At 47.8% G+C, this 26735-nt stretch overlaps 1 protein-coding gene across 7 annotated transcripts in view; it reads left to right on the forward strand.

Moving 5' to 3' along the window:
• Positions 1-26735, forward strand: part of GATAD2A (GATA zinc finger domain containing 2A) — a 111542-nt gene that overhangs the window by 55239 nt on the left and 29568 nt on the right. For 6 of the 7 annotated variants that reach the window (XM_080676942.1, XM_080676944.1, XM_080676946.1 and 3 more), the window contains one exon: positions 19217-19482. In XM_080676942.1, coding sequence (XP_080533068.1) covers positions 19217-19482 — 266 coding nt within the window. The remainder of the gene's footprint in view (positions 1-19216; positions 19483-26735) is intronic. The other variant, XM_080676945.1, reaches the window with a different exon arrangement.

A 26735-nucleotide genomic window follows, 5' to 3' on the forward strand; every position in this document is an offset into this window, starting at 1 on the left:
CCATCCATAGCTGTAGCCAGTAGAATGGATAAAGTAGGTGGTTAGCTGGTTTTCAACATGACTTTGTCTTATAAAAAAAGAGTGCTTTACAAGATTGAGCCTGTGCCATCCAGGGATCACTGTACCTCCCATCGTGGGAGGGACCTCACCCTGCATCGTCCACCGGCTCTGTGTCCACTGCCTACCCCCAGCTTTGTGTGTGTGCTCCTAAGGCAGTGGCTCTCAACCTTTCTAATGCCGCAACCCTTTAATACAGTTCCTCATGTTGTGGTGACCCCCAACCATAAAATTATTTTTGTTGCTACTTCATAACTGTAATTTTGCTACTGTTATGAATCGTAATGTAAATATCTGTGTTTTCGTTGCTACTTCATAACTGTAATTTTGCTACTGTTATGAATCGTAATGTAAATATCTGTGTTTTCCGATGGTCTTAGGCTCTACAGCAGCGGTTCTCACCTGTGGGTCACGACCCACAGGTTGAGAACCGCTAGCAGGGTCGCCTAAGACCATCGGAAAACACAGATATTTACATTACGATTCATAACAGTAGCAAAATTACAGTTATGAAGTAGCAACGAAAATAATTTTATGGTTGGGGGTCACCACAACATGAGGAACTGTATTAAAGGGTCGCGGCATTAGAAAGGTTGAGAGCCACTGTAAGGCTTCCTGGGGCCTGTGCTGCTCTGGGTGGGAGGCCTTTTGTTGGAAATCCCCAGGGGTGACCATGGGACCCAATTAGCCCTGGTCCCTGGTAGAAACTAAGCCCATGTTTGGAAGAATGAGTGGGTGAAATACCTGTGATGTTGAAATGGGTGGCACAGTCACAGTGAAGCCTGTGATGGGCTTTACTTGAATAGAGCTCTGCTTGTGACCCTTTCTCCACATTGGCTCTCTGTCAGTAAATTGTGTGTCCCACATGTTCACACTCCAAGGCATCGGCTTCTTTTCTGGGAGATGGTTCCTCTCTCTCTTTTTAAAATGTATTTTTGCCCTAGCCAGTTTGGCTCAGTGGATAGAAGAGCATCAGCCTGCGGACCAAAGGGTCCTGGGTTCAATTATGGTCAAGGGCCTGTACCTTGGTTGCAGGCTCCTCCCTGGCCCGGGCTCTTGCAGGAGGCAACCAGTTGATGTGTTTCTCTCTGTCTTTCCCTCTCTCTCTTCCACTCTCCCTAAAAATCAATGAAAAAATAACAACAGACAAACAAATAAACTTTTTTTTTTATTGCTTTCAGAGAGGAAGGGAGAGGGAGGGAGAGAGAGAGAGAGAGAGAAACATCATGATGAGAGGGAATCATTGATCGGCTGCCTCCTGCATGCCTCACACTGGGGATCGAGTCCACAACCTGGGCATGTGCCCTGACCGGGAATCAGACTGAGACCTCTTGGTTCATAGGTCAATGCTCAACCACTGAGCCACACTAGCTGGGCCGTTTTGTTCTTTTTAATCCTGCCTTTTTAAAATATGAAGGTAAAGTTCACATAACATAAAATTCACTCTTTCAAACATTTTAAAGTGTGAATTTATTGGCATCTTAATACATTCACAACATTGTGCAACCATCACCTCTAATTACATTACAGAACATTTTCATCACCCCCAAAAGAAAACTATATCCTATTAGCAGTCACTTTTCACCCCCCACCCCCCCCCATCCCCCCACCCCCCGTATTTCCCAGAGCCCTAGCAACCTCTAATCTATTTTGTCTCTGTGGATTGCCTGGGCATTTCACATATACTATGTGGCCTTTTGTGTCTGGCTTTTCTCACTTAGCATGTTTTCATCATTCATGTTGTGACATGAAACAACTTCATTCCTTTTTATGGCTGAATAATATTCCATTGTGTGGCTGGATCACATTTTGTTTATGTATTTATTTGTTGATGGACAGTTGGGTCATTTTTACTTGTTGGCTACTGTGAATATTTAACTCATGTATTTAACTCATGTACAAGTTTTTGTTTGAATACCTGTTTTCACATCTCTTGGCTGTATACCTAACTGGAATTTTTGGGTCATATGGTAATCTGTATTTAACTTTTTGAGGAACTGCCAGACTTTTCTATATCATTACACCATTTTTTTTGTCATTAATCTTCACCCAAGGATATTTTTCCATTGATTTTTTTTTTTAATTTCTTTATTTATTTCAGAGAGGAAGGGAGAAGGAGATAGAGAGAGAGAGAGAGAAACATCAGTGATGAGAGAGAATCATTGGTCGGCTGCCTCCTGCATGCCTCCCACTGGGGATCGAGCCCGCAACCCAGGCATGTGCCCTTAGCTGGAATTGAACCTGGGACCCTTTAGTCCGCAGGCTGACGCTCTATGCACTGAGCCAAGCCGGCCAGGGCTCCACTGATTTTTTTTTTTAAGTGTAGAAGGAAGGGGGAGAGACAGAAACATCAATGTGAGAGAGACATTGATTGGTTGCCTTCTGCATGCCCCAACCAGGGCCGGGGATCGAACCTGCAACCAAGGTATGTGCCCTTGAGTGGAATTGAACCCGGGATGCTTCAGTCCGTAGGTCCACGCTCTATCTACTGAGCCAAGTGGCTAGTGCTCATTACACCATTTTATATTCCCTGCAGCAATGTATGAGGGTTCCCATTTCTCTATATCCTCCCCAATACTTATTTTCCAGTTAAATTTTTTCTTGCACTGGTCGGTATTCAGTGGTTGGAGCATTGCCCCACGCACTGAAGGGTCTTAGGGTTTGATTCCTAGTCACGTGCACGTATCTGGGTCTCTCCCTTCCTCCCTCTATCCCCCCTTCCCTTCCACTCTATCTAAAAATCAATGGAAAAATATGCTTGAGTGAGGATTAACAATTATTTTTTTCTTATCATAGTCTTCCTAGTAGGTGTGAGGTGGTATCTCATTGTGGTTTGATTTGCATTTCCCTGATGATTAGTGATGTTGAACATCTTACCTATGTGCTTATTGGCCACTTGTGTATCATTGGAGAAATATCTATATATGTCCTTTGCCCATTTTTGAATTGGGTTCTCTTTATTGTTGAGTTGTAAGAGTTCTTTATATATTCCTGATACTAGACTATTTTTTCTTGATTTTTTTAAATCCTCACCTGAGAATTTGTTTTTATTGATTTTTGAGAGAGAGACAATTGATGTGAGAGAAAAACATCGATTGGTTGCCTCTCATATGTGCCCTGACCAGGGATCAAACCTGCAACTTTTTGGTGTACGGGGCGATGCTCCAACCAGCTGAGCCACTAGGCCATGGCCCCTGACACTAGACTCTTATCATATACATGGTTTGTACATATTTCCTCTTATTCTGAGGGTTGTTTTTCACTTTCTTGGTAGTGTCCTTTGCAACAAGTATTTGAATTTTGATGAAATCCAATTTAACTTTTTCCTTTTGTTGATATTGTGCTTTTGATGTCATTTAAGAATCTGTTGCCAAATTCAAGGTCATGATTTACCCTTTTGTATTTTCTTCTCTAAGAGTTTTATACTAGGTTTAGCATTTCATATTTAAGTCTTAGTCCATTTTGGGTTAATTATAATACATGGTGTAAAGTAGGGTTTTGTTTGTTATCATTTTCTCTATTGGTATGAAGACATTTTGGCTTATTTAACTAGGAATGGAAGGGCCATAGCTGGAAGTTCTGATTCTGAAAGTACCTTTTCTCATCTGCCTCCCCCTCGGCCCCCATCTTTTTAACAAATATGTATTGAGCACCATTCTCTTGTGGGCCCCGAGATGGTAGCACTGAACAAAGAGGTGTTCTCTGTTCTTGTTGGGGATGGGGGACACAGAAACAGATGAGTAAATAGAATGTCGAGTGGTGATGTAGTGGGAAAAGGGGTAGAGACCCATCAAGGGGCATGTGTGGAGGGGAGATTCATCTCATTTTGCTGTCTCAGCTGAGACCTGAGAAAGAAAGTTTGTACAGAGACTTGGGGGAGGAGCCTTCCAGGTAGAGGGAACAGGAAGTGTGCAAAGGCCCTGGGGTTGGAGTGAACTTGGCTGCCAGAGGAGCAGCCAGGGCATAACTGTGGCCAGAGCTGAGAGAATGGGGTTGGGGATTGAGGGGGAACGGTATGGTGGGAGATGAGGTCAGAGAGGCCGATAGGATCTCTAGGCTGAGTTGGGGCCTTTTACTTTTAGTAGCATGTTTTACAAAAGGACCACTAATGTGATACCCTCTAGCTGAGCTCGGCAATTTCCTGGAGGTTGGTATAGGTATCCAAAATCAGCACAACCCCTGCCTAATGGGAAGATTTCCACTTAGAAGAGGTGGGGTTTCTGTTCCAGCTCTCACAGTGCAGAAAGTGCTGTGAGAACTGTTTCTTAGGCCCATGGGCTTCATTGAGACCAAAAACTTGCTTTTGTCCTAAAAGTAGCTTTCCCTGCTGGCTCCAATTCTCCTGGGGCAGCTGAGAGCCCTGACACCAAAAAAGGACGTGTGTGGAGGGGGAGCTTGACAAAGGAAGCCCAGGCAAGGCCTCTGGGCAGTCGAGTTACAACATTGCTGGGCTTCCTGATGAAAATGGCAACAGATGCATACCTGTTCCCTCCTCACTCTACATTCATGTCTCCTCCTTGGAACGGAGAAGGCCTTTATGGCTCTTCTTGGAATTTTCTGTGCAAAACCTCTCTGCCATGTCCGGCCACAGGCCTCAATGGAGCTGGTGGCTAGGGCTGCATCTCCGCTGGGCCCTGAGGGAGTCTGCCCTGAAAGGGTTAGAGCCTCCCATTTTGTGATGTGACACCAATGGCACATTGCAATGTTGTGGAAATGGCAGGCGTAACCCTTTGTGGGCTGCAAGGCTTATAGCCCAGGAAGCAGCTGGGAGGGGACAGAGGGCTGGTCTTTCCCCATGGGTGGGAAATTCCACCAGCTAGCTCTCACAGTGACATTCTGCACCAGGATAATTTCTGGTCACCATTTCCCGGTAGACATTTAATATTACTCAGATTCCCTTTTACAGGTGGCACCTTTGTTTTCTGTGTTTTCTGCTCCTCCAGCAGTGTCTGTTTTCTCCCTCTGGGGATGCAGGGTAGGGATTTGACCACAGCCCAGCTGGGGTCGGAAGCTCACATGGCCACCTGGAAGTGGCCTCAGGTGGGGGCGGCATTGGGTGCTTACTGAACAGCACCTCTGAGATGACAAACACTATAGCTAAGTCCTTATCTCCAGTGTGAGCCTGGGGGGAGCTAGTGACAATTTTAAAGACACTTGCTAGCGGTCTCTCCCCCTTAACATGTGATCAGTATAAGTGTGCTTTCTTTTACTGAGTGCCACAACTTAGAGGTGAAGACAGGCTTTTGTCTCATGTCACTGGGAAGGGCGCTCAGAGGCCAATGTATTGGGCTACATTGCAGACGGAGCTGAGTGGGATCCATATGGCTTTTGTAGTCAGTGTTCCCTGAGAAGAAGATAAAAGCACACCTCTGTACAATATCCCAGGAAGAGCTATTCTTCCTCTAGTTCCCCCCCCCCCCCCCCCCCCCGCCATGGCTCCAGGGAGGGAGGTTTGACTGTCCCAGGATGAGTTTGGGCAGCCAGGTACACCATAACAGGACTGGTGGTTTCTATGGCACGAGCCTCACTAAGGGTAGTGACTTCAGGTTTCCTGAAGATTACTTGTCTTGAAACTGGCTTTGTTCCCACACACTGCTGGGGTAAGATGCTCCTGGTGTTTTCTCCACTGTGCAGTCTATATGGAATTTGCATTGAAGAATCTGAAGAGGTTTCTCTCTCTTTTATTTTTTTAAAATATTTTTATTGATTTCAGGGAGGAAGAGAGAGATATAGAAACATCAATGATGATGAGAGAGAATCATTGATCAGCTGCCTCCTGCACACCCCCTACTTGGGATCGAGCTGGCAACCTGGGCATGTGCCCTCACCAGGAATGGAACTGTGAGGTTGACTCTCAACCACTGAGCTACACCAGCTGGTGTAGTCAGTGTTGTTCCCTGTTATCTTCCCTTCAAAACAGACAATCTCCTCTGAAAATGTTGATGGTCACTACTTGAATATGCTAAATTGCTCTCCAGGTTAATTTTGTTAAGTAGATTTTTAATTCAGGGGCATTATTTACAAGTCTTCACCTTAAAAAACAATCAGATTGTAAAGTGTATTTATTTGTAAATGTGAATGCCGGAGTTGCTGTCTTTTTTTTTTTTACACTTCAGCAAGGGTCCTCAAACTTTTTAAACGGGGCCAGTTCACTGTCCCTCGGACGGTTGGAGGGCTGGACTATAGTTTAAAAAAAAACTATGAACAAATTCCTATGCGCACTGCGGGCCCGGGACGAGTCGGCTGCTAAGCAGGACAGGTAGCGGCACCCGGCAGGCCGGATAAATGTCCTTGGTGGGCCGCATGTGGCCTGTGGGCCGTAGTTTGAGGACACCTGCACTTCAGTCTTAATGACCTGCATTACTGGGTGTCTCTTGAACCTAGGACAGAAGGTGACCAGGATAATATGGATGTCTTGGTCTGACTGTACCTTGGGTATGACTTCCCTCAACCCCCATCCCCGTGGTGATGGGCTTATATTTGACTAGAGGCCTGGTGCACAGCATTCGTGTACTGGGGGTGCAGGGGCGGGGGTCCCTCATCCTGGCCTGCACCCTCTCGCAGTCTGGGACCCCTTGGGGGGGATTTCCGCCAAGGGGTCCTTAGCGCTGCTGCGGAGGTGGGAGAGGCTCCCACCAACACCACTGCGCTCACCAGCCGTGAGCCTGGCTCAGGGCTTCTGGCTGAGCAGCACTCCCCCTGTGGGAGCGTACTGACCACCATGGAGCAGCTCCTGCATTGGTATCTGCCCCCCTGGTGGTCAGTGCACTTCATAGCAACCAGTCATTCCGCTGTTCAGTCAATTTGCATATTAGGCTTTTATTATATACGACTAGAGGCCCAATGCACAAAATTCGTTCAAGAGTAGGCCTTCCTTCCCCCAGCTGCCAGCACCGGCTTCCCTCTGGCACCCAGACCTGGGCTTCCCTCTGGCCACCGGCAGGCACCCGGGTCCCAGGCTTCCCTCGCAACCCTGGCTTCGTCTGGTCTGATTAGCATATTACACTTCCATTGTTATAGATGGCTCATCGGCATTTCAGATGGAGTGCAATGTTTGGGCACACCTGGGATGTTAGAAGTGCACCTTTGAGGGAGGAGGCTGAGCTGTTCCTGAATTTATTTAACCTTCCTTTTGACTCCTGCTTCTGAACTGAGTACCACACTTGAAAGTGGTCTCCCTTCCTGGAAGGATTAAATAGAGAGCACCTGTGGGGGCTGGGGGCAGAGAGGTGCCCTGAGTAGCACACCAGTTTTCAGAAGGACTTACTTGATAGAGTGACTGGAGGCACTTCATTTAAGTTGTGTGCATACACGAGTCTTTTTGGAGTGTGCTCTGTGTCATCTCTCAGCTCTCAGTGCTCTCCTCCTCTGTCCTTTAGGACCCAGTGAAAGGTTCCAGTTCTCCTCACTCACAGGCTTATGGCCAGTCAGGACCCCACTCCCTCTCCAGTCCCTGGACTTCTTAATTCTTAAGGGCACCTGGAGCCCAGGAAAGCCCATGGGAGAACTGGTCATCACTATTAGCCTCTCACAATGAATACAAGTGGCTTGTGGCTTCTCTATAACAGGGGTGTTTTATCCTTCCAAGCAACCTCATTCCATTTAAAAAACAGTTGTTAAAACTTGTTCAAGGATCCTTTTATTTGGTTTCATTTTCTTGGAGATGGGTTTTCATGTGCCAGTATATTTCTGCCACTTGACCTTTTCTGCTACCATTTCTTTCCTCTTTTCTCTCTACAAATTCAGATTCTATTCTTCCCTTCCTCCTCTAAACCAGCAGGTGGACTCATTTTCTGGTGTTGTAATAAAATAGTGATTGGCACACATATCTCACAGCCCTTACTGGGTCTCTGCTCCCATGAAGGCAGGGACCCTGAGCTGCTGTTCTAGCTGTCCACAGAGGAGAAGTCCTAAGGCAGTGGTCGGCAAACTGCGGCTCGCGAGCCGCAGTTTGCTGCTCTGTTGACTAATGAGTTTGCCGACCACTGGGATAGGGGCTTAATCACAAGAAACAACAACAGCCTGTAATTACTGGAATTGAGAGTCTAGGTCAGTGGTCGGCAAACTCATTAGTCAACAGAGCGGCAAACCGCAGCTTGCGAGCCGCAGTTTGCCGACCACTGCCCTAAGGTCACTGGCTCTTTGGAGGTCACCATTGGGCAAAGGATCAGTGTTTGTCAGGAACCCATTGGTGTTCTTATCCTGTGGGCCATGAACGTGGAAATGGGGTGTCCCAGACCCTGAATAACAGGCATCTTTTGCTGCAGAAGTTCCCTTCTGGGTTCACCCCATCACTCAGATAAACAACAGCAAAACTTTGCCTTCTCTGGAAGCTTAAATTACCTTGTGCATGAATGAAGTCGTAGAAATGAGTGTGGTTGCAGTGCGAGTGATTTCAAAACTCTGCTGCTCCAGCCAGGTGCAAAATTATTTGTGGTTTAAAGTGATGGAGGTGCACAGGGTTCCATGCCAGACTCTGCAGGGCTCTGGGCTCCTTCAAGTGCTTTAGAAGTTGGTGATCCTGGCCTCTGTGTCTAATCTCATGTTCATACTTAGTCTTCCTCCTTATTGAGACGGGTGGATCTGGAGCTTAGTGGACACTAGTCACCCATAAGAACTGCTATTCTTTGTTCAGAAGATAAGAAAGACCTTTTTGCTGTGGCCAGGTAGCTCAGTTTGGAGTGTCCTGATGCGCCAAGGTTGTTGATGTGCCAAGGTTGCTGGTCGAACCCCAGTCAGGGTACATATAAGAAACAACCAATGAATGCATAAATAAGTGGAACAACAAATTGATGTTTATTTTTCTCTCTCTCTCTCTTTCTCTTCCCCCTCCTTCTCCTTTCCTCTCTCTCAAATCAATAAATTTTTTAAAAATTAAGAAAACACTAAAAAAAGACCTTTTCTGAGCTAATTGGGCAAGATTCAGAAGTGAGGGAAAGGAATGAAAACTGAATGTGTGAGTGCTGTGCATGCGTGTGTGGGTGCATGTATCTGTGAGCATGCATGAATATGAGTACACAAATATGTCTATTTGTGTGTGTTGTGTGTGATTGCTTGGTGTTCATCTAGCCTGGTGTGCTGTACTTTTGGGGAGCAGGGAGGTGTCTGTCAATGACCCAATTTCCTGTGTTTGTCCTATGTCAGTAGGTGTCCACTGAGTGGGATCAGTTGCTTCCAAGTTTGTGTGCCATGTTTCTTGTACCCTTTTCCTCTCTACTCACTGGCCTTGGCCTCCTCAGAACCTGGAGACCTACGACCATGGCTGTTGGAGGCTGACCATGATATTGCCCACCTTGTGAGAAGCCTTTTTGGGAGAGCAGTTGAGGCCCTTCAGCAGGACAAGAACATTTCTTTGTCACATGTCTCATTTTTGTAAAGTGACTGTCCACTTAGTGGGCTACATTGGCTTCTTTAACAGGCAGAAGGCTCAGAAAATCTGTATCAAGTCCCCAGGTTCAAGGAGCCTCAGTAAGACAGACAGGACATCACCAGTTGGTGATGTACCCACCAGTCAGACGTATTGTTAACATAAAGGTTAGCAGAATTGTAGGACCGAGGTGCTGACCAGGTGGAGGCTGAGTCCCAGGCAGTTCCTTCACGCTCTCCTGCTGTCTCTTGGCTGGGCTATGGAGCTGCACACAGGCAGAATGCACTGGGTGCAAATTGTGATTGTTTAGAGATCTCCATCAATCTGTGGGATAGGACAAAGGGGTACAGGGCTATGATGGTGCTGCCTTGTTGCCCTGGAATGGGATAGTTAGGGCAATTTGGTGTGGACCTGCATCCTCCTAGATGGTTACCCCTTTCACACGAGGTAAAGCACCCTTCTCAGGGTTTCCCTTGCACAAATGACCCATTTCTCCCCAGCCCTCAAGTTACCGGGAGAAGTGGGGCTTTGCAGGATCTTTAGTGACTCAGCCTCAGTATGCTTGATTCACACTTTCCATACCTGCTTTAATTTCTCTCAGTGAGGCTTCCCCTGCCCTCCCCCATTGGGCACTTCACTCATCAGGTTCTCTTCTCAGTCCCTGTGCTTCTCCTTAGAGCTCTGGCATGTGTGGAGGAACTGCTTCTTTCTGTAACTGGGTTAAAGTTTCATCTGCTGCAGTAATTGAGTTTATAGCTTGTAATTTCCTTCTGCAAGGGACCTATTTATCTTGAGAGTGTGTAGGGCTTTTAGGATGGTATAAAATTGACCGGTAGTGAGACAGGCTGACCCTGCAGTGAGCAGTGTACACTAGGCACTTTTTGAAACCAAATTTCTTCTGATTTGTCAAAAGTGTTACCATGAATCGTGGGCTCAGATTGAATTTACATGTTCAAGTCCTTTTTTTGAAACATATTTTTCTCTGTAGTTCTGCTATAATGCTTGTTTTGGAAAAGCAGATTTATTTCAACACTATTGATATATTATGGCACAGTTGAAACATAGCACACATGTTGTATTTGGTTATGTGTGTGATTTTTGTCTAGGAGAAATGCTAAATTAACTGGTGGCCTGTTTTGATAAATAAAGTTTGACCGGGACACAGCTATGCCCATTTGAGGACATATTGTCACAGCTGAATAATCGGAACAGAGATGGAATGGCCCAAAGAGCTGAAAATATTTACTGTGTTCCTTTAAGAAAAAGGTTGCTGACACCTGTACCAGAAGAATTCAGAATATTGTTCCCAGTCAAAAGAGTACCTGCTGGTACACAGAATCAAAATGCACACACCTCAGATGCACCAATCCCCCTCAGGTCACACTCCTCTTCTGTCTGGAGCCAGATAGCCTCCTGCCAGCTTGTCGCAGTAACTCAGAAACTGCAGCCCCCAACCCCATTCTACCGCTGTCATAGCACACTCAGGTCTTCCCTAGGGGAGGCATCAGGCTTCAGGTAGCATTTATGTGTTTCTTGGCTGTTTTAACATGCTGCCATTTAAAAATCAGGTTCTTGTCTTTTTTTGTGTGACTGATGGTGATTTGGATTGCTGTGTACCTAACCCCATTGTTCCCATAAGGCCTGTGTTTCTTTTGCATGATTTTGCAACACATGACGGTTGTTAAAAATGCATCTATTGTGCTCCAGCAGAACTTACTGTACTTTGAAAGCAAACAGCAAAAGGTATGGTCTCACTTATGACACTCTATAAGGCTGTAATCCTATCTAATAAAAGAGTAATATGCAAATTGACCATCACTCCAACACACAAGATGGCTGCCCCCATGTGGACACAAGGTGGCTGCCACAAGATGGCCAGAAGGGGAGGGCAGTTGGGAGGGAACAGGCCTGCAAGGGAGGGCAGTTGGGGGCAATCAAGCCTGCAGGGGAGGGCAGTTAGGGGTGACCAGGCCGGCAGAGGAGGGAAGTTGGGGGTGACCGGGCCTGCAGGGAAGAGCAGTTGGTGGGGACCCAGGCCTTCAGGGGAGAGCAGTTGGGGGGGGACCAGGCCTGCAGGGGAGGGCAGTTAGGGGCAACAGGCTGGCAGGGGAGCAGTTAGGCATCAATCAGGCTGGCAGGGGAGTGGTTAGGGGGTGATCAGGCTGGCAGGCAGAAGCAGTTAGGGGCAATCAGGAAGGCAGGCAGGCGAGCAGTTGGGAGCCAGCAGTTCTGGATTGTGAGAGGGATGTCCGACTGCCCGTTTAGACCCAATCCTACCAGGATCGGGCCTAAATGGGCAGTCGGACATCCCTCGAGGTATCCCAGATTGGAGAGGGTACAGGCTGGGCTGAGGGACACCCCTCCCCCCCCCCCCCCCCCGTGCATGAATTTCGTGCACCGGGCCTCTAGTCACTTAATATTTGTGGTGAGAGGTGAAGCCCACTCTCCTTGCAAGGAGGTCCCAGTGTCCTTTGGAAACATTGAGTCTGACTGGTGGTTAATGGGATGTTTCTATGGACACTGCCTGGAGGATCATGGCCTTTAGTACCCAGCACTGTCCCACCCACTTTCTGTGTGACCTCCACCTGCCTCAGTTTCCCCACTGTAAGCGGGGACTGATAACAGCACTTGCCTTGCAGAAGGTTGTGAGGATCATCTAAAGTGTCTGGTCCAGGCACCCTGCTTTCCGAGCTCTCTCTGTAAAACATTCATTTGTTTATCAGATGTTTGCTGTGCATCTGCTGTGTGGCCAGTACTTTTCTAGGACTAGGGACCAGGAACATTGATGCTGACATCCTGCTGCCTATTACCCTGGTGGGTGGTAATAACATCTGATTATGGGGATGGAGGGCTCAGACCTTCCAATGGAGGGCAAATCTTAATTCTCTTAGGCATGGCTGCCCTTGCAGGCATTTCAGGATGGCTGTTCCATCCTCCTCACTGGCATGTGCATTATTTTAGTCCCTCCATGTGATTGTCACTCCAGATGAAATCAAACTATTTAAACATAATTAACAAAAGGGCTTTACACCATATAGTGGAATGGTTCACAGTGGGCAGCTTGTGAGAATGCCAGGTAGAAATAGGAGTGCAGAACTGGGTTCCAGGCCCAGATCCTTAGCCCATCTAGACTTGGATTTCCCCACCTTGTGGGGTGGCCTGTGCATCCCATTGTCAACATTCTGAGGCTCTGGGTAAGTAACAGTTGTCACCCCCAGAGTGTGTATGAGTGTGCTCCTCCCCCAGGGAGAGTCTCCCCAACATTTTCTCAGTCTGTGTTTGTTTGTTTTTTTTAATATATGGATAGAGAGTTAGAAACATTGATGAGAGAGAAACATCGATCAGCTGCCTCCTGCACACCCCCCCTACTGGGGATGTGCCTGCAACCAAGGTACATGCCCTTGACCGGAATCGAACCTGGGACCTTTCAGTCCGCAGGCTGATGCTCTATCCACTGAGCCAAACCAGTCAGGGCTCAGTCTGTGTTTTTGAAGGCTCAGGAAGCTCTTAGCCAGGTATCTGGGCCTGTGGCCCTCCTGATGATGTAAAGGAAAGAAAATGCCATATTTCTGGAGTATCTTAAGTTTTCAGACCACTAAGAGTTAAGATCCAATCTTCATTCAGTGAGTAGTAAGATTTAGTTCTCCTTTTGAACAAACGTTTAGCATAGGACTTGCTGTGGCTGCCTCATTCTGTAAGAGCCACCCTCCCTGTTCAATAGCTTGGCCCATGCTGTTCCCCTATCTGGTCCATCTCCCCAGATTCCTGTTCCTACCTCAGCCTTAGTCTGTGGGTCTCCATCTCAGTATATTTGCCTTACAGTCAGAATGCAGGTGTTCTTAATGAAAGCACACAATTTGTTTGCTTTGTTTTGCCCCATAGGGCAACCCAGGAATCATACGCTTTATGAGACTAATTTACCGAAATGTAGTTTAACTAAAATAACACATACTAAACCCATACTGTTTGCTCCACACTGAAAATGAAGATTAATGGCAAAAAGAAGTTTCTGCCATGGAAGAGTTTAGCATGAGGAGAGATGAAGCCATTGAGTTGTGTGGAGGTTGTTGCCGTAGACAGTCCTGGTGAGGGCCTGTATGGAACATGGCCTCTGTCAGAGTGAGCCCACAATGACAGTGTGTCCCGATGGCCCCTTGGGACAGCTAGTGGTCCAGGTAGAAGGTGTGCTGTGTGGATGAGCCCAGAGGATTGAGTTTACTGCTTTGAGTGCGGGAGTCATTGTAATAAGTGACAGAGAAGGTGGACTTCTAAGCTGTGTAGACATTTGCCAATAACAAGTGGGAAAGTAGCAGCAGTGTCCCCTCTCAGCCCACTGAGGTTCTGTGTTCCTCTTGGTTCTTGGTTCCGCCCATTGCAGGAGCCAGCCAAGTGTCTTCCCTTTATTATAGGCGCCCTCCTGGCCAAGGGCCATGGAGGACAGCACCTCCCTCCCTGCAGGGCCTTCTCCCCTTACCCCACCCCCACTAACACTTGTGTCCTTTCAGTTCTCAGCCTCTGAAGGTGACAGTGTTATTTGATCTAGCTTTCCTTTTTATCTTTGTTTTCTTATAATACAAGACTGATAATACATAGTCACTGTTAAAGAGACTATGATTTAATAGAGAAAGTGAAAGTTTCTTAATCTACTCTTCAGAAATGAGTGCTGTGGATTTAGCCCCATTTCTTTCAGTTTCAATTTTAGTAAACTTTCAATTTTTTTCTGTAGATTATAAGCACTTTTAAACCACGTGAATAGTATTATACTATTGTGCAACTTGATTTTCTCATTCAAGTTATTTCTAAAGTCACTGTGTCTTTTCACATAGCATGCCTGTGAGGTATGGATGGGGAAACTGAGGCTCAGAGTGATAAGGGCCCTTCCCCCGAGTTGCTCCCTGAGATTCTGCCTCTTCTCTGCTGTATCCAGTGGTGCAGACTAGCTGTCGATCATCTTTGTGTTTCCCAAGTTAAATTACATTCCTGTACTCAGCTTTATTAGGTCTTGACATAGTTTAAAACTTGAGAGCTGACTTTTTGGTGTGAGTTCCTTCCAGAACACAACCACTGCATTTCTGCTATGTTACTCAGAGATAGGTGTCAGGAAGTGGTTCAGACCTGGAGCAGATTAGGGCTTGTTCTGGAAGGGAAGACCAAAGTGCAGCTTAGCTATTCTCCCCTGACCCCTCCCTAGTGCCTGTGTTCAACTTTTAAGAACTAGGGGAGCCTGTGGAGGGTGTGCAGACCAAGACTCAACTTTGGGAGCTTCCTCAGGCTGCTGACTTGGGGAGGGTGGATGAGTCTAAGCAGGAGACGAGGGAGGCCATGCAAAGAGAGGTGGCACAGCCCCAATCCCAAGACCGCTAGGGTGCAGAAACCCACCTGTGCTGTGTGTTGAGACTGTAGAGCGTGGCCAGTGGCTGGTAAAGTTAGCGTCTGGATCCCATCGTCCCATCCTAGCGTCCATTGCTTCACAGGCCCTTCCTGACAGGAAGGGTGCCCTACACTACCCTGAGGACAGTGGCTGCCCAATGTGCAGGCCTTCACCTGTCAGCAGATGCTCCTCAGCTTGTGTGGGTCTGGTAGACAGCTCATGCTCAGCATGTCCAAAGTATCTCCACTCCTAACCTTCTTTTCCCAGAACTGCTTCTTCCCTATCTCAGAAAACCAATTTCTTCTTTCCAGTTTCTCAGGAAAAAAAACAACAAAGCAACCTTCTCTTGTCTCATGTGCAGCTGTTGGCATGTTGTGATGTTCTTATCCTCTAAAGCAGCTGTCGCCAAACTTTTGGACCTCACGGACCACCGGTTGGCAACCACTGCTCTAAAGTACAGTCCAGCATTTGATCATCTCCCTACCACTCCGTCCCCTTCCTGTCCTGGGTCACAAGATACAGAAGCCCCCAGTCTATCCCCAAATCAGCCAGATGATCCTAGAACAAATTATATCTCCCTGTGCTTCCCCTGAGATCAGTCCACACTCAGCACCCTCTTTCCCCCAGCTTCTCGTGCAAACTCCCTTCTCTGGGCTCTGGAAAAAGCACCCCAAGTCTACTTTTTAGCTCATTAGCTCTGTCACTTCTCCCAAGCACATATTACTAAGCCTTGCTTTCCTGGTGTGTGAAACAAGAGTATTACTCTAGTAATCTTGCTGGTATGTTAGTAACAGAGTAGTATAAATAGTCCAGATAGTATTAATGATAATGCCTCAGAGTTATGGCTCTATGGCTTATGTCTATTTCCTTTTTTTTTTTTTTTTTTTTTTTACTGGCCTGTGTGCCCGACCTATGCCACTTTCTGTTCATCCTGTTTAAAAATTCTGGTTTCTGCCACACCATAATTCACCCTTTGGAGTTGTTTTAAAACAGGTTTTCCTCCTGAGGTTCTCAGACCAGTTGGATGGTGGGATTTTACTAAAATAAAGCAGCTTTTGGTAGAGGCAGTTGAAATTTGCATCTGACCCAAATCCCTATGTCAGCATTCTGCCCTGTACTTAGTGGCCCCATCATCCTGGGTTCAGTCTGTGCTGTGCCTTTGTAGCCTCTAGTGTGGCTGAAACCTGCCCAGGAAGACCTGGGCTGTGTCCTGCCACCTCCTGCTGCCCAGAACAGGACTCATCAGAGTAAGGTTGTGTCTGGAGTGTGAGGAGGAGGGGTTGAGGCCACCTAGCTTCCAGCCGTTCCCTATGTAGCAAGCAGCCTATGCTTTAGGCAGCAGCCAGCACAGAATTCTACCAAGAGGGGGGTGTTCTTTGTGGGCCCCGCATTTCCTGAATGAATGGGCCTGTGGTGAAACTTCTGCGGTCCTTGCTGCCCCTTTATTTTCCTTTGCTCGCTCTCCAGGAATTCTGAAGCTGATTAGAATTTGCCAGCTGAGACAATCCAGCCTCTTCACCTCCTCTTTAGAAAGTACCTCCTCACTGCTTTTTGCAGAAATCTGCAGTCACGCTTCATTCCACAAGGAGGGTTTCTTCCTGAAACTTTGTCACCATTGCTGGGTCTGCGCCTGCAAGGCTGTGGCTGCCAGCCCTGACGAGCTGGGGCACTGTCCTTTCCTCTTGAGAGGAGCAGCAGCTACTTACCAGCACCTGCCCTGCCCTGCCCAGGAGTGAGGCCAGGGGCCAGGGATTGGCCATAGCAAGCCCCATCAGGCCCTACGGCAACTTCCTGGCTGTGTAGGAGGCATCATCCCCCACTGCAGGCCCTGCTCCCTCCAGCTGTGGTTGTCCTTCCTGTGGTGGGGGAGGGTTTCAGCATGTCCCTCCAGAGTGGCCTGTCAGAGGCACAGTCCAGGCCCTTGGTTCTGGGCCTGGGTTGGCAGCATTTCAGCCTCTGGGCTGCAGAATGAGTTGCCCTGACACAGCATAAGCTGATGGATTCCTGGGTCCTACCGGGGCTGGAGGGAGTGGCCCTGTGGGTGTGAGGCTCTGCTCTGGCACCTCATGATCTATTTGTTTTACACTAGTAATGATGAAGTGAGGCCACTTGGCACCACCACACCAGTCTGGTCACCTGGCACACAGCAATCTTGTTGCCTGTCCCCTTATCTGTGGGCAGATTGGAGGAACAATTTCACATAGGTTCTGGGGTTCATATGAGCTTCATAGATAAGATCTCGGGACTTATGCTGTGGGGAGCCCCTCTGGGCTGGAGCAGAGGTGGAATGGGGAAGCATGGGTGCTCTGAGTGCAGGATTAGGGGACACAGCGTTATGCAGTAGGAATATGTTCTCCTTATCTACCTGGGATACCCCTCGTCTCCAGTGGGTACCAGGCCAGAATGGGAACTTCTCCCTCAGGGGCAGAATTTCCTTGGACTCCAGTGGGGTCCCTCCTTGCCTGAGATCCTGATATCCCCTCATCTTCTATCCAGACAGGCTTCTCCCCAGTCCTGGGGGCACACATACCTACCAGCCAGGGTGGCCTCAGAATTGCTCCTCTTGTCCCAATTTTCAGATGTTTGAGGAACTTCTGTTTCAGGTTGTGCCCAAAGGAAAAATGATTCACCCTTCCCACACTGACAGATACTCAGGACAGTGACTTGTGGAGAGACAGGATGGACAGACTCTGTGAGCAGGCTGATGGGGTTTGTGGTCAAGGAATGTTGGAAAAAGAAACCTAGCACTTTAGACTAAGAGGCAAATGGGAACATTCCTCGCTTCCCTGTGGGATAGTGAGGAGATTACAGGGAGGTGGATGAGGGAATGGAGAGATCTGGGCAAGAGCAGAGGGATGGGGGTTGTATAGGGCGGCTGAAGCTGAGCAGTTGCTACAGGATTGACTGAAGGCGCAGGCTGGGATGACAAGGAGGGGTTGGGGACAGATGGAGGCCGAGCCATAACCAGTAGCCCTGCCCTCCATCTAGATGGAGTGGGGAGCACCCTGGGGGTGACATGGCCATGGGGAGACCTGCTCTGTTCAACCCTTTGGACTGACTGTAAAAGCAGATGTCAGTGCCATGGTGGTCTAATACATGTGCATAGGGAGGAGCAAGAAGCAGCTGTCCTTTCTTTCCTTTCAGTCTAAGTCCACAGTATAACCCATTGGGGCAGGGCCTCCTTTAAGGATGCTGTAACTGAGTCAGCTCTGGAATGTGTCCCATATATGATGATTTGGTCCCTTTGTTGCTTTTTGCTGTCCCCAGCCTCCCAGAAGGTGGGCTTCAGGACTGGGTCTACCCAGCCCTGTCCAGAACAGGCCTCCTTGTGAGGAAACTGAGGTGCTGGGAGGCCTTGCATGTAGGCATACCACAGGTGTGAATTGGGGCTCTGAGGGGTTCACAGGTGTACTCCTCTCCCTGGCCAGGTATTGGTGGACATGGCTTCTGACTGTCCTGAAGAGAACAGGCACTTTGGGAATTCTGCTTTAGCCTAGCAGCTGAATTCCTTTCTGACTCCTGGTGAACTCTCACTGTCTTGTTTCTGGTGTCCTGCCCTGTTTGGAACATCGAGACTGGGCTCAGAGTGGCCCCTTTAAGAGCAGGTGCCCGTGTCCCAGACTTAGCTATGGAATGCCTGCAGCCTCCCTGCAGACATCACTGCTTGTCCTCCCTCCTGTCTATGTGAGGGTTAACAGCACTTCAGCTTGTTGTCTGGAACCGGTTTAGACTAGTTTTCTAGAAAGTGCTTTGTCTCTCAGACTGAATCCTGGGAAGGGTCATGTGGAGCCCAGTGATGTCATGGGATCAGAAACTGACTCAGCTGTTTTATTCTTCTTTTCTTTCTTTATATCAAGATATGTGTGTGTTTTAGGTACAGGGCGCTGGCATGGTGATGGGCCAGAATTCACTCTAAAGTTTACTTTATTAGCAGTCATAGGATTAAAAGTTACCCCCACTCTTTATCCCCCTGAGGTGAGGGCCACCCTCACTGAAGGGGAGAAGGGTCAAGTGTCAGCCCAATTTTTTGCAGTGCAGGCCTGGGTCTGATAGTACCTTGCTCTTGGCACAGCATAGTCCCTTTCCTGGATTCCAGACACCTAGGGAGTTCAGTTTTCTTCTATTTGCTTTGAGTCTGAAGCACCAAGAATTCTCCTTTATGATAAACAGCCTCCTTCCATTGTTTCTGTCCAGGTCCCTGAGGTCTCAGCTCCCCAGATGCCCCACCACTCCTGTCCCAGCCTTCCTCAGGGCCGTGAAGAAATGTCCCGGGCACACTTTGTGGGCCCTGCGTTTGTGTACCTACTTCTGTCACTGTCACATGGCCAGAAAAATACTACAAGCTGACACTGAAAAGTTACTAAGAAGGCACGAACTTCATTGTGCCAAGTTTAAATGTCTTATTTTCTCCTTCCCCAAAGTTCAGAATGACTGAAGAAGCATGCCGGACACGGAGTCAGAAACGAGCGCTTGAACAGGATCCAGCGGAGGAGGATGTGGAGAACAAGAAAATAAAAATGGAGAGAGGATTGTTGGCTTCAGATTTAAACACTGATGGAGACATGAGAGTGACACCCGAGCCAGGAGGCGCAGCCCCAGGATTGCTGAGTGGGGCTGAGGCGACGGCCATGGGCAGAGGCGAAGAGCAGACAGGTGATGGGCCTGTAGACATGCGCACCTCACAGAGGTGAGTAGGAGGGGAGGGGACGGGAATCAGGTCAGGCCCAGATGTGAGAATGTGGGCTCAAGGCTCTACCAGTTCCTCAGCCTGCAGAAAGCAGGTTTTGGTGGGTTATCATGTAGATGACCGTGGAACCCAGCCCTGGCATCATTGTGCCATCGTGGCGGAAAGACGTGGACATCAGTAGCATGGGGTATGGGTCTCATAAGAGGGGGAGTAGTATCCCCTGTCTGTTCTCCTGCTATTTGTTCAACTTGGTACTTTTGGTTTGTTGGAAAACTTGAGTTTTTCATTTGGTCATGCCTTCCTGCTTTTGAGAGCTGAGGCTTAGGAAGCCAGGGATGCTATGCTCTGCCTGGATCATTTGGCTGCTGGCAGAGTCAGGAGCCCAGCCCAGGGTACCTCTCATATATGCTGCCGCTCCTCTGTGGTGTGCTCTCTTGGTTTCTCCTTAGTGGATACTGATTACTTCAAGAGTAACTTTACTGATCTTCCACTTTTGTAAGGCTCTTAAGGAAAAAGCTTTGAAGAAATATGACTCAATGTACCACCATATGTCCCCTCAGAAACCTTTTCTCCCTGTAAAAAGAAATTTAGGCCTAGCTCTGCTCCTGCTGTCACCCTCTCCCCAGAGAGTTCTGATGAGAGTAGTTCTCTCCACAGTGTTCACACCCAGATGTCTCATGATGTTTCACCTTGGACATGTGGGTGTGGCCATGGCGTCCCAGCCAGCTCTACAGTCCCTCTGTGGTCTATCCCTTGTCTCCCTCGCTGCTTCCCTTGAAAACTCCCCTTCACATCTCTGCTCAAGTAGCAGTGGAGGGTATGGAGGTAGAGAGCTGGGGAAGCTTGGGGCTCTTTGCCTTCTAGTGATTGTCAACTTATCCTCCAGAGGGGCCTCAGTCTGTGGTCTTGGTGTTAAATCCATTTTGGGCCAGAACAAGTTTGGCTCAGTGGATAGAGCGTCGGCCTGCGGACTGAAGGGTCCCAGGTTCAATTCCGGTCAAGGGCATGTACCTTAGTTGTGGGCACATCCCGCAACTAAGGTGTGCAGGAGGCAGCTGGTTGATGTTTCTCTCTCATCAATGTTTCTAACTCTCTATCCCTCTCCCTTCCTCTCTGTAAATAATCAATAAAATATATTTTTTAAGAAAATCCATTTTGGAACCCAGACTGTTGGCATCCTAAGGAGATCATCTAGCCTAGCACTTCTCATTAAAAATTCTTATCTCCTTGTGATAGATAAGTGGGAAAATCCAATCTCCTCCTATTGGGAAAGTATCATAGGCTGGAGGGATAGTGTGTGCTTTGTGTTTCTGCTACCCAGAAAGAACTTTTCTGCCTGGTTCTGCTTTCTGCAGCTCCTATTCTAAAGCCGAGGCCTCTTTTAAAGTTCCAGAAATAAAATTGTAACTCCTTTTCCTGTCTCTGACTTGGTTCTCAGCAATATCTCAGATTGTGAGGATAAGGAGGAGCTTGTTGTTTGTGGAGATCTGTTGGGTCCCTTGCATTCCTGAGTGCCTGGTGTACATTTTTTCCTGTAATCACTATGCTCCCCTACAGGGCAGGCCAGTGAATTGTGAGGGAGAGGTTAAGTTTGAATGAACTGGAACTCAAACTCAGGTCTTTTCTGTTCCAAAGCCTGGGCTGCAGTTGGTCTCTGGGCCTCTTGGTCCCAGATTTTTCCCAATGCCCATTGGCTTCCAACCCAAGGGCACTTAGATGAGATGACGTTTTTGAAGTTGATGGGTATGGTATCTTTATAACACATAAAGGATGCAAAGGAACAGGGGACAGAGATTAACCCAGGCACACAGGGCAGGGGCCTCCTTCAGGACTAGAGACACCCCAGGGCATGGTGAACCTGTGTGAGTGTGGAAAGAGCCCGGCTTTGGAGGCCAGCAAGAAGAATGGGGGTCAAATCACACTCCCTGACTGATCTTGAGCAGGTGATCTTCCCCTGTGCTTCTTTATTTGTAAAATGGTCAATAATCTCTGCCTTGCAGGTTGATGGGTAACAAATATGTACCCAGAATCAGCCCTGGTGTACGGCATGTGGTGAGGGAAAAAGTGTTAGCAACTGCCCTTCAGTCTTAAGCTTCACTGAAAAGATGATGTCACATGTGGAGCGGTATCTCCCTGAGTTCCCACACAGAATGTTTTATCTAATTCTTAGAGAAATACAGTTAGGGGTTTTGACAGAATCATAAGATCAAGTTCAGCCCAGAGCCATTCTAAAACTATAATTCATTCTGGAGTGAGTGGCCACAGTTTTTGTGTTAGATGCAGGCAGTCTTTGGATCCTTGTTGAGGGTATCTGGCTTTGGACATCCCCTTGGGAACACATACACACACACACACACACACACACACACACACACACACAGTTGACCCCTGAACAATGGGGTGGGGGTGGGGGGCTAGGGACATCAATCCCTTGCGCAGCCAAAAATTCGTGTATAACTTTTGATTCCCTCAACACTTAGTTGTCCCTTGGTATCCAGTGGGTATTGGTTTTAGGATCCAGAATCCGAGGAAGTGCAAACTAACAAATGTAAATCCAATTAATAATTGCATTAAGTGAGAATGGTCTAAATACCTGAATCAAAAGGCACAAATTGTCAGAGTAGAACAAAAAGCAATCCAGCTTAATTATATGTTGTCTATAAGAAACACTTAGATCCTTAGGTAAAAGATGGGGAAATATATACCATAAGTAAACATAAGAAAGCTAGAGTGACCATATTTTATTAGATAAATAGACTTTAAGACAAGAGGGACATTTTATAACAGTACATCAGGAAGATATAATATACACTAATAAAAGAGAAACGTGCAAATTGACCATCACTCCACTACACCCACCAGCCATGCCCACCAGCCAATCAGGAGCGAGTATGCAAATTAGCCCAACCAATATGGCAACGGCCACGGAGCTGGAGCCAGCAGGAGGCTTGGGTTGCCCCCAGCGATGGAGGAAGCCAAGCTTCCCGCCTACCCTGGCCAGCCCTGGCCTCTGCTCAAGGCTACAAAGTTTCAATTATAGAAGATAAATAAATCCCAGATACCTGCTTCCAGCTGGTCCTGGCCTCTGCTCACGGAGGCACTGAAAAAAAAGAAAGAAAAGAAAAAAAGGAGGGGCTGGGAGCCTGGATCGCCGGAGGTGTGTGGCCAGCCTGAAAACAGCTCTCAGCTCCTCACCCAGACTGGCCACACTCTCATGGGGTGAGGGTCCCCGCTGGGGGGCTTGGCCAGCCTACAAATAGCCATCAGCCCCTCACCCAGACTAGCCAGGCACCCCAGTGGGGACCCCCACCCTGAAGGGGGTGTGACCAGCCTGAAAACAGCCCTCAGTCCCTCACCCCGTCAGTGGGGGGCAGTAGGAGGTGATCAGGACAGTTGGGGGGGGCAGTTTGGAGAGAGCAGGCCAGCAGGGGGGGCAGTTGGGGGCGAGCACACTGGCACGGGGGGCATTTGGGGGCAAGCAGGCTGGCGGTGAGGGGCAGTTGGGGGTGAGGCCGGCAGTGGGGGGGCAGTTGGGGGTGAGCAGGCCAGCAAGCAGAGTGGTTAGGGGCAATCAGGCAGGTGAGCGGTTAGGAGCCAGCAGTCCTGGATTGGGAGAGGGATGTCTGACTGCTGGTTTAGGCCCAATCCCTGTAAACCAGCAGTAGGACATCCTTCGAGGGGTCCCAGATTGGAGAGGGTGCAGGCCGGGCTGAGGGATACCCCCCCCCCCCCCCGCACGAATTTCATGCACTGGGCCTCTAGTAATAGTCATAAATGTATATGCACATAACAACAGAACCCCAAAATACCTGAGGCATAAGTTGATAGTATTGTTAGTAAAAATAGACAGTTCATCAATTACAAAGATTTCAATACTCCACTCTCAATAATTGGTAGAATAACTAAACAAAATCAGCATGCTCTAAAAGATTTGAGCACTGTTGGCCCGTTTGGCTAAAGGGCACCTATAGAACACTCCACTTAGTACTGGAGAAGACCTCTTCTCACAAGCATATGGAACATTCTCCAGGGTAGACCATGTGCTAGGCCATAAAATAAGTCTCAAGGATGGCTGTAATAAAAAAAGACAGATAAGCCCTGGCTGAGTGGTTCATTTGGTTGGAGCATCGTCCCATACACCAAAAAGTTGTGGGTTCTATTCCTAGTCAGGGCACATATCTAGGTTGCAGGTTCTATTCCCATTGGGGCACATATGGGAGGCAACAGATTGATATTCCCCACCCCCACCCCCCAAAAAAGGATAGATAATAGCAAATGTTGGTGAGGATGTAGAGTAAGGAACCCTGATACATGGTGGGAATGTAAAATGACATAAATAGTTTGATAATTTCTTACAAAGTTAGACATGAACTTACCACATGACTCAGCAATCTATCCAAGGAATGTACCCAGGAGAAATGAAAACATATGTCCACACAAAGGCAGGTACTTGAATGTCCAAAGCAGCATGATTTGTAATAGCTAAAACATGGAAACAGTCCACATATCCTTGGGTGAACAAGATATGCTAAATTTGCATAATAGATGACTATTCAGAAATGAAAAGCACAAATTATCAATACATGCTACAACATGGATGAATGTCAGGCTTGTCATGCCAAGGGGAGACTCCCGACCCAGACTCTACATATTGTAGAATTGAATCTATGGGGAGTGTCCAAAAAAAAGCAAACAGTATAGAGAGGAGAGAAATTAGTGGCTCCATGGAGTATGGCAGGGGTGGGTGGTAGCAATGATTAACAGCTCCTGGTCACAAGGGAACTTTTCGGGGTGATGGAAGTGTTCTAAAATTGGATTGTGGTGATGGTTGCACAACTCTAAATTTATTAAAAATCATTATATTGTACTCTTACAATAGATGATTTTTGTGGTGTATAAATTACACCTTAATATGGATGTTTTAAAAATATATAAATGAGGTTAAAAATAGTTTGGTTTTCATTTTGGCATCCATAAGTGTGCTCTCAGAAAAACAAAAATCACAGAGGTGGAAGTCGTGAATCTGTTGGTCTTGCGAGACCAACCCAAAGGTTGGGCATAGACTGCCCTCCCCCCATCTCGAGTCAGGACTGTTAGATAAGACTGAAGCTGGGATAGGCAGTGAAAGCTGCATTGGGTTCTTTGTTTTGTTTTTGTGGTAAGTAGAGTCTACTCCTTATAGAGGAGAATCTGTCACAAATTGTTGATCTTCAGAAATAATCTGGGACACACACAAGTGAGAACAACTCCCTGTCACCCCCCCACCCCCCACCCCTTTCCCTTGGGTTAAGGAGCATTCAAACTCAGTAAAACATGAAACTCACTTGGCTGGAGTGGCTCATTGGTTCAGCGTTGACGGTTGCGGTTGGATTCAGTCAGGGCATATGCCTGAGTTGTGGGCTTGATCCCCAGTAGGGGGTGTGTAGGAGGCAGCTAGTTGATGATTCTCATTATAGAAACATCAGTTTCTCTCTCTCTCTCTCTCTCTCTCTCTCTCTCTCTCTCTCTCTCTCTCTCTCTCTCCCCCTCCCCCCTCTCTCTCTCCCTCCCTCCCTCTCCCCTCCCTCCCTCCCTCTCTCTCCCTTCCTCTCTGAAATCAATAAAAATGTATTAAAGACAACAATAACTACAAAAACAAAAAATATGAACCTCTTCTTTAGATATTCTGCACCTGAAATGTAAGGACTTGTCACCCTGAGCCTATGTGGGGTTGGGGTTCCATGAACAATCACCTCCATGTTTCACTGAAAATGCATTTTTGTGTGTGCCTTTTTCTTTTCTTTTTATATATACTAGTGAACTGGTGCATGGATTCATGCACATTGAAAGGAAATTAATTAGAAGGTAGTCAGTGTGGTGGGACTGGGCCAGAGGGGCCAGACCTCCCGCGGTCCCTCCCTGGCTGGCTGCATCTGGGGTGGTGCCATGGCTCGAAGGGTGTCTGCGGAGGGACCAGGGGTCCCTCCAGCAGGTGGGGTCCCTCGGCCTGGCCTGTGGGGATTGGGCCGAAACCGGCTCTCTGACATCCCCCGAGGGGTCCCGGAGTGCAAGAAGGCACTCTGCAAAGTTGCTGCATTGAGCATCTGCCCCCTGTGCGCATCATACCTACCAGCTGGTCAGATGGTTGCTTAGCCTTTTATACACACACACACACATACATGTATGTATGTATGTATGTATGTATGTATGTATATTTTATTGATTTCAGAGCGAGAGAGAGAGAGAAATATCAATGATGAGAGAGAATCATTGATCAGCTGCCTCCTGCATGCCCCCTACTGGGGATTGAACCCTGGACCCTTTAGTCCACAGGCAGACACTATCCACTGAGCCAAACCAGCCAGGGTGTGTGTGCCTTTTTCTGGGGCACCAACTCTGTGACGGCCTTGTCCTGGGGACAGAAATGATCTCATCATGCTACTTTCTGGGGTACCATGTTATAAAAACATGCAGAGGTCTTAGGGACTGTTTGAGGGTATGGCTCATTGGGGAGGGGTTCGAAGTCACTGGGTGCCTAGCAAACCATCTCTACTTACCTCATTTTACCTGGAAGGAAATACAGACAGGGCAGAGGCAGACCAAGAACCCTCTTTCTTCTCAGTAGCCTGCTACATGGACCTCAGATGTGTCATAGGTGTCCTAGTGACTGCCTATACTGGCTTCTGTTGGGGGGTGTGACCTTAAGGCAACCTTGCATCTCCCTTTTCTCTCCTTCCCCCATTGAATCATGCATCTCTTTAGCCCAGGGATGGGACTTCACTTGGACCAAGGGCTTGCCCCTTATGTAGTAGGAGGGGCTACTATACCCACCAAGAGCCTACTGGGAGCTGGCATTAGCATCCAGAGCCCTTAGAGATGTTACTGCCTTTTAGTTTTTCTGGCTTTCTACCTCCCTGGTCAGAAGTTATAACAGACTGTAGCATGTACAAAAGTACTGTCTGTTTTCTGGGCCTGCAAAGCAGGGCACTTTTGAAGCTGGTATCCTTGATGACAGAATCACTGTCTCATCTTTCTTTTGAGACTTTGGCATTCACCAAAGGGAGTAGTGGGAGGTGACACATCTGTGTAGAGACCAGTCACCTCTTTTGTGCCCAGGAATATCATTGGCCATTTGGAATTAAGACAGGGCTTTATGGCCCACAGTGGTGATGTGTAGGCAGGCACATCATCCATATACACGTTAATACCCAGGTCTTCTTCCAATGCAAAAATGAATCTGAAAGCAACATGGTAGTGCAGCCACTTGTCTGTAA

Source organism: Plecotus auritus (assembly GCF_963455305.1).
Source record: "Plecotus auritus genome assembly, chromosome: 6".
Taxonomy (NCBI): Eukaryota; Metazoa; Chordata; class Mammalia; order Chiroptera; family Vespertilionidae; genus Plecotus; species Plecotus auritus.